The sequence below is a fragment of the Scyliorhinus torazame genome, chromosome 2, assembly GCF_047496885.1.
Source record: "Scyliorhinus torazame isolate Kashiwa2021f chromosome 2, sScyTor2.1, whole genome shotgun sequence".
Taxonomy (NCBI): Eukaryota; Metazoa; Chordata; class Chondrichthyes; order Carcharhiniformes; family Scyliorhinidae; genus Scyliorhinus; species Scyliorhinus torazame.
In genome coordinates, this window is record NC_092708.1 from 321,642,470 (window position 1) to 321,650,487 (window position 8,018).

General features: G+C 40.1%; 1 protein-coding gene across 2 annotated transcripts in view; it reads right to left on the reverse strand.

Annotated features, from left to right (window-relative positions):
- Positions 1 to 386: 386 nt before the first annotated feature.
- The window catches only part of LOC140400359 (suppressor of cytokine signaling 4-like), a 10,510-nt gene continuing 2,878 nt past the window's right edge, over positions 387 to 8,018 (reverse strand). For both annotated transcript variants that reach the window (XM_072489701.1, XM_072489702.1), the window contains exon 2: positions 387 to 2,906. In XM_072489701.1, the coding sequence (XP_072345802.1) occupies positions 1,384 to 2,727 (1,344 nt within the window). In that variant the 5' untranslated portion in view covers positions 2,728 to 2,906 and the 3' untranslated portion in view covers positions 387 to 1,383. The remainder of the gene's footprint in view (positions 2,907 to 8,018) is intronic.

Genomic DNA, 8,018 nt, shown 5'->3' on the forward strand with positions numbered 1-8,018 from the left:
CTTTAACGTTGTTGATCCAGTAGTGTCAATATCCATTTAACGTTGCCAGTTTAATTTGTAACACTTCGGTGTTAGGGTTGATTAAGCACAGTACAGCTGGCATTGCTAAAATAGCTAGACAAATCAATCATTTGCTATTTTACCAAACTTGGGTGATCAGTTTCTGCTTTACTCTTACTCAAATGATTGTGGGAATGCCATTTTGCTCTTGACTCATTTCAACATGGCAGACCTTGTACTTCACAAATATAGACACATACAGAACATTCACATAACCAGCTCTCACCAACCACCTTTATACTTCATCCTTTGCAGTCACAACCATTTTTAATATTTCATATAATAAATTGGGAATCTACATGTAAACAAAAGGTCCAGAAAAGTGACATTTTCTATGGTATTTATTCGCAACTGTCTATCAAAGTTATTAATGATGGGATCGAGTTGCAGATCATATTTTCCGAAGACACAAAGATGGGTGACATTCTAAGCAGTGTAGATGGCAGCTTAAAATTACAAAGGTATTAATAGATTAAGTGAAAGGGAAAAACTGTGAGAAATGGATTTCAATATTAGCATGTATGAGATGATCCACTTGGGCCTAAAAGAGATAGATCAGCGTACTTTCACCAGAAAGTCAATCAGATTGATGAATGAATGAACTGTTGTCTGTCTGCAGTATTTTCTGCTTTTGCTTCAGAGATACAGGTCATGCATCGCAAAATATATTTGAGTAATAGTATATTAAGTAGGATACTTGAATCTTTGCCAATATCTAATTTGCAACATTATGCAAAACAAAACTTCAAAGAGCAAAATTTGTTAAGAGATTTTACTCATGTAAAATGAATTTTAAAAAATTACATTGCAACAATCCATGTTACATAATTAAAGCTTCAGATAATTTAGAAAATGATAGGTTAACGAACATCTTTGAAAGAGTACCAAAAAAGTGCAAATAAAACTGATATACATGTCAAATGGCTTCATGACTTTCTAAAAGTACATTTTACCATGAAAAATCTTGGCTTCAGAACTGAACTCTTTCAGATTTTAATTTCCACCTCAACATGACAGGAGTGCTTTGTAGGCAAAAAATCTAAAGTGTCATAAACCTACAGAAAACATGGGCAAGTGATTCATCCAATCGGACAAGGTACACCAGTTTAATTGTACCCACGAATAAGGGGGGAGAAAATTAATCTGGGATACCCAGATAAAGTAGAAGATAATGTTTGAAAATTAGCAGTCTTCAAGCAAAAATTGTAGTGTAACAAAATAGAGTGCCAGCAAATTCTGTTTAAGACAAACACTTAAAAGTTCTCTTTATGGTGTAGAAATGTTTCTGGTGGTCTTTAAAAATCTTTCTTGTGGTTCTGAAATTTAGTGATTGCCTTTCAATCCACCGTACCACTGGTGTGCACTGATCTTGAGCACTCTTATTTTTTGTTTGTAATGGTATTCCTTCAAGTAAGCTTTCAATGATGGTGGCACAGGAAGAACATCAATTCCTTCAAAGGTTGTGGAGTTGCAAATTACAGCTCTGCAAAGGCGCTGAAGTGAAAATGGAAAAGTCCTATTTAGTGGAAGTGACAACAGTGGTTCAAAGAACATACACGAGCTTGGGTCCCTGTAATGTTCCAAAAGACCAGTTACGCTGGGTGCATGAAAAACACAGGGGTCGTGGGCATCAAAGCTGAAGTTATGGTTCCATTGTTCAATTCTAGCATGAAGAGAGCGGCTGTAACGTCTGAAACTGACAGAGAAGAGGTAGTCCTCTTGGGCAGAGTCTCTCAGCAAATATGTACCTTCTGGTTTACCTTCTAACAGAGCCTCAGCTCCATATCTATCCATTACACCCCAGTAACATGGATTATTACTGATCCAAAATAGATCTGGGACTAAGCGGTAGATGTAGCCAAACTCCGTGTGGTATTTGTGAAAGGGTGCTAGCCAACTGCAGTTATTCTCAAAGTCCAACTTGGTATTATTCTGATTTTCAGAATCTGTAAAAAGAGCCATCAGTTCCTCATCAGAGTCAGAATCATTTGAAGGAAACGTCGTGTTATTATCGCATGTTAAGTCATCCATTCCATGTTCTACTTCAAAGTTCTGCTTGTGCAAAGCATTGATCTGAGAAATCACTTCAAGTGTGCGGATTTGTGCATCTGGGGGGTCCACCTCTAGTTCAATGCTCATTCTGCATCCTTCTTCCAGCTCATGTTCATCAAATCCCACATCTGAGCCCTCCCAGACTCCACAGCTTTGAGTCAATGGAATTGTGTGCCAATTAATCAAGTGCCATTTTTGAGCCAGCTCAGATCCAATTGGAAACGGACAATTATCCATCAACAGATCGCTAATGTGGATTTTACTTTTGGAAATTAACGCAGAGCTTTTATGGTTATGCACCTTAAGGGGGAAACACTGGGCGACTGCGTCTTGAATCTTTTGCTTCAGTGATCGACTGGAGAGCTTGCGTGAACATGAATCTTCAAGCTCCAGCTCAGGTCCAGGAGAGCTCAGTTTTCTCTCCCTTCTGGAAGCAGTTGACGATATCCCAGCAACAGACCCCACCCCTCCATCTGAAGGAGTCTCCATTTTGGAAGAATGTGAATGTTTCTTACCACTCCACGTATAACCATCCCTACGATCAACATTTTTGCCTTGGTTGACCTTGGGTTTCACATCCAAGTTTTGAGATGCTGCTTCTCTTTGTTGTGACATTCTTTGGGCTAACTTTGAAACAGTTAGAAATTCACATGCAGTTAATTCAGGAATTCTGTCGCACTTTGAATGAAAACTTAATGCCAAATTCACATTTATGGTTTTGCTGGTTTTCACTAGAGCGATTTCATCTGACTGCCACACAGACAATCCCACCGTGCTCTTTCAAATGAGAACATCTGCAGAAAAAGAAAACAATTAGTGCTTCACTCTTGACTAATGATGCTTGAGATATGATACGAGACTGAATAGGTGTAATGTCAGCCTGATTCAGTGATAGCAATTATATCTCCGGTCAGAAGCTTGCAAATTCAAGCAGCACCTCCATGATTTGAATATTCCAATGCCTTCACAAACCCACTCCTCCCTACCTCTGTAACCTCACATCCTAAAACCCTCTAAAAGGTTGGGCAGACAGGAAAGTGGAGCTGACATCCGCCATGATGTTATCAACTGGCCGAGTAGGCTCGATGGGCCGAATGGCCTACTCCTGCTTCGAAGTGTGATGTTCCTCCAATTTTGGCATTCTGTGCACTCTTATGCTACACCTTCAGCTGTCTAAGCTCTAAACATTGAAATGTTCTCACTAAACTGCTCTACCTCAAAAACTTTGCCTTAAAAACAAGTCTTTAATCAACATTTGGCACCAATTTTGTCTGAATATACATCTGTGATGTGCCATGAACCATCTTTCCATGTTAAGATGTTACATAAATGCAGGTTGCTGTTGTCGAGTCCATCATTTAAGCTGATGTCACCATCCATCTTTTATATCCATGACTCATCGGAAAGATGACATGCTAGATGATAGACCCCCCCCGCCACCATCCCCCTACTCACTGCACCGAAGCATAAGCCTAGATACTGTACTCAAGATTCTGGAGTGGGCCTTGACCACATGATCTCCAAGAGGCAATAGTGCTACCACTAAACCAAGACCGATACTAATTAAATAAATTCAAAGTAAAATGACATTTCAACAATATTAATCATAGATAAATAAAACACATGACAAAAAAAAGCAGCGCAGCTTGAACCATACTCATGCTCATCAGGTTCCATTTAAGGTAAGCATTGATTTTAGCCATGTCTTTGAGATGAGACCAAGCATTTGATCTCCTGTGTCGCCGTCAGTAACAAGACAAAGGTACTGAAGGACAAAGGTACTGAAGATAAAGTAGGTAGATCTTAGAGTTGTAGAATGCCGGAATGAAAATTGGATGGGTTCTGTAACATGTTTCAATCCATTCTGCCAGATTATCACCCTCAAGATGAAAATTTAACTCAGAAATTCATATTTTTCCAGCACCTGAGTAGTGACTTTGAAGATTCACAGCTTTTATGAATTCAGGGCCTGAAGCAGCAACCCTGAAAAGATAAACTGACGAGTCATTTGTGACATCACCACATGGTTAATATCCCATTTCTCAACTTTAATACATGTGAAGCACCAAAATGTTTCATGGATGTTTCTACTCAGGTTTAAATGTACCACTTGCAAGTCAACTCATCTTGGGATAACATATGAGAAAAGATTGCAAGGTTAAAAGATCAATTTTCAAGATATTCAGGGAAACAGGGCAGACAGAGAGAAACTATGTCAGTTGAGTTTGGGACTGGGATCGCAGTCCAACATTTAGCAATACAATTAGGGGACGCTCCTTCATGGTAGAAGTTTAAAGCTCCTTTCTGAAATTGGCACTGATGCTGGATTCATTGTTAAATTTTAAATTGAGATTGATCAAATTTTGTTACCCAAATGTATCAAAGGATATGGGGTAAAAGGCAGGGACATGGAGTTTGTTTGCAGATCAACTATGATCCAAATGGTCCACCTCTGCTCAAATAAATGTTCTTATAAGTCATATAAGTCAAGTCATAAACTAATGTGGCAAGGGGATGGGAACCGATGCAGGAAGTTGGAAGGTAGTAAAACAGGGACAGAAATAAAAGGCAGTAATGGGGAAAGTGTAAGGCAGAGAAGCCATAGTCAAAAATCAAAAAGGGCGATAGTACAAGGTACAGTGACTGAGGGGAGCTCAGTGAATAGGACCAGGAATACTAAAAGAAATAAAATGGGAAGGGAAAACATTAATGGTAAGCGACGCGGCAGGTTGTTACAGGAAGATTTGGGTTCGACGACAAGGAAAATTAGGAGAAAGGTTAAGAGGAAATATAACTTAGGAGAGGTTACTGATCGAGGTGTTAAGATTCAGAACAGAGGTAAAAAAGCCAATATAAGTGTACTTACCTGAATGCTCGTAGTATTCGGAATAAGGTAAATGAGTTGATGGCGCAAATCATCGTGAATGACTATGATTTAGTGGCCATTACTGAAACATGGTTAAAGGATGGTCACGACTGGGAGTTAAACATCCAAGGGTATCAAACTTTTCGGAAGGACAGAGTGGATGGTAAGGGAGGTGGTGTAGCTCTGTTATTTAAGAATGACATCCGGGCAACAGTAAGGGATGACATCGGTGCTATGGAGGATAAGGTTGAATCCATTTGGGTGGAAATCAGGAATAGTAAGGCGAAAAAGTCACTGATAGGAATAATCTATAGGCCACCAAATAGTAACATTATGGTGGGGCAGGCAATAAACAAAGAAATAACAGATGTATGTAGAAATGGTACAGCAGTTATCATGGGGGATTTTAATCTACATGTCGATTGGTTTAACCAGGTCGGTCAAGGCAGCCTTGAGGAGGAGTTTATAGAATGTATCCGCGATAGTTTCCTAGAACAGTATGTAATGGAACCTACGAGGGAACAAGCAGTCCTAGATCTGGTCCTGTGTAATGAGACAGGATTGATTCAGGATCTCATAGTTAGGGATCCTCTCGGAAGGAGCGATCACAATATGGTGGAATTTAAAATACAGATGGAGGGTGAGAAGGTAAAATCAAGCACTAGTGTTTTGTGCTTAAACAAAGGAGATTACAATGGGATGAGTGAAGAACTAGCTAAGGTAGACTGGGAGCAAAGACTTTATAGTGAAACAGTTGAGGAACAGTGGAGAACCTTCCAAGTGATTTTTCACAGTGCTCAGCAAAGGTTTATACCAACAAAAAGGAAGGACGGTAAAAAGAGGGAAAATCGACCGTGGATATCTAAGGAAATAAGGGAGAGTATCAAATTGAAGGAAAAAACATACAAAGTAGCAAAGATCAGTGGGAGACTAGAGGACTGGGAAATCTTTAGGGGGCAACAGAAAGCTACTAAAAAAGCTCTAAAGAAGAGTAAGATAGATTATGGGAGTAAACTTGCTCAGAATATAAAAACAGATAGTAAAAGTTTCTACAAATACACAAAACAAAAAAGAGTGGCTAAGGTAAATATTGGTCCTTTAGAGGATGAGAAGGGAGATTTAATAATGGGAGATGAGGAAATGGCTGAGGAACTGAACAGGTTTTTTGGGTCGGTCTTCACAGTGGAAGACACAAATAACATGCCAGTGACTGATGGAAATGAGGCTATGACAGGTGAGGACCTTGAGAGGATTGTTATCACCAAGGACGTAGTGATGGGCAAGCTAATGGGACTAAAGGTAGACAAGTCTCCTGGACCTGATGGAATGCATCCCAGAGTGCTAAAAGAGATGGCTAGGGAAATTGCAAATGCACTAGTGATAATTTACCAAAATTCACTAGACTCTGGGGTGGTCCCGGCGGATTGGAAATTAGTAAATGTGACACCACTGTTTAAAAAAGGAGGTAGGCAGAAAGCGGGTAATTATAGGCCAGAGAGCCTAACTTCGGTAGTAGGGAAGATGCTGGAATCTATCACCAAGGAAGAAATAGCGAGGCATCTGGATGGAAATTGTCCCATTGGACAGACGCAGCATGGGTTCATAAAGGGCAGGTCGTGCCTAACTAATTTAGTGGAATTTTTTGAGGACATTAACAGTGCGGTAGATAACGGGGAGCCAATGGATATGGTATATCTGGATTTCCAGAAAGCCTTTGACAAGGTGCCACACAAAAGGTTGTTGCATAAGATAAAGATGCATGGCATTAAGGGGAAAGTAGTAGCATGGATAGAGGATTGGTTAATTAATAGAAAGCAAAGAGTGGGGATTAATGGGTGTTTCTCTGGTTGGCAATCAGTAGCTAGTGGTGTCCCTCAGGGATCAGTGTTGGGCCCACAATTGTTCACAATTTACATAGATGATTTGGAGTTGGGGACCAAGGGCAATGTGTCCAAGTTTGCAGACGACACTAAGATAAGTGGTAAAGCAAAATGTGCAGAGGATACTGGAGGTTTGCAGAGGGATTTGGATAGGCTAAGTGAATGTGCTAGGGTCTGGCAGATGGAATACAATGTTGACAAATGTGAGGTTATCCAGTTTGGTAGGAATAACAGCAAAAGGGATTATTATTTAAATGATAAAATATTAAAACATGCTGCTGTGCAGAGAGACCTGGTTGTGCTAGAGCATGAGTCGCAAAATGTTGGTTTTCAGGTGCAACAGGTGATTAAGAAGGCAAATGGAATTTTGTCCTTCATTGCTAGAGGGATGGAGTTTAAGACTAGGGAGGTTCTGCTGCAATTGCATAACGTGTTAGTGAGGCCACAACAGGAGTATTGTGTTCAGTTTTGGTCTCATTACTTGAGAAAGGACGTACTGGCACTGGAGGGTGTGCAGAGGAGATTCACTAGGTTAATCCCAGAGCTGAAGGGGTTGGATTACGAGGAGAGGTTGAGTAGACTGGGACTGTACTCGTTGGAATTTAGAAGGATGAGGGGGGATCTTATAGAAACATATAAGATTATGAAGGGAATAGATGGCGGGTGAAAGCAGAACTAGGGGGCATAGCCTCAAAATACGGGGAAGTAGATTTAGGACAGAGTTTAGGAGGAACTTCTTCACCCAAAGGGTTGTGAATCTATGGAATTCCTTGCCCAGTGAAGCAGTAGAGGCTCCTTCATTAAATGTTTTTAAGATAAAGATAGATAATTTTTTGAAGAATAAAGGGATTAAGGGTTATGGTGTTCGGGCCGGAAAGTGGAGCTGAGTCCACAAAAGATCAGCCATGATCTCATTGAATGGCGGAGCAGGCTCGAGGGGCCAGATGGCCTAATCCTGCTCCTAGTTCTTATGTTCTATGTTCTTATATTGCAGCCCTCCATACATAAACCTCTTCTTCGATACAATGCATAACAGCTGAAACAAATTGATTATTGACTATACAATTCTGTCAATGAGATGGTTGTTTTGTAGCTGGCATTATTCACAACATATTTTGTACAATTATGATTAAACAAATGAGATGCCAATTTTTAAAAAA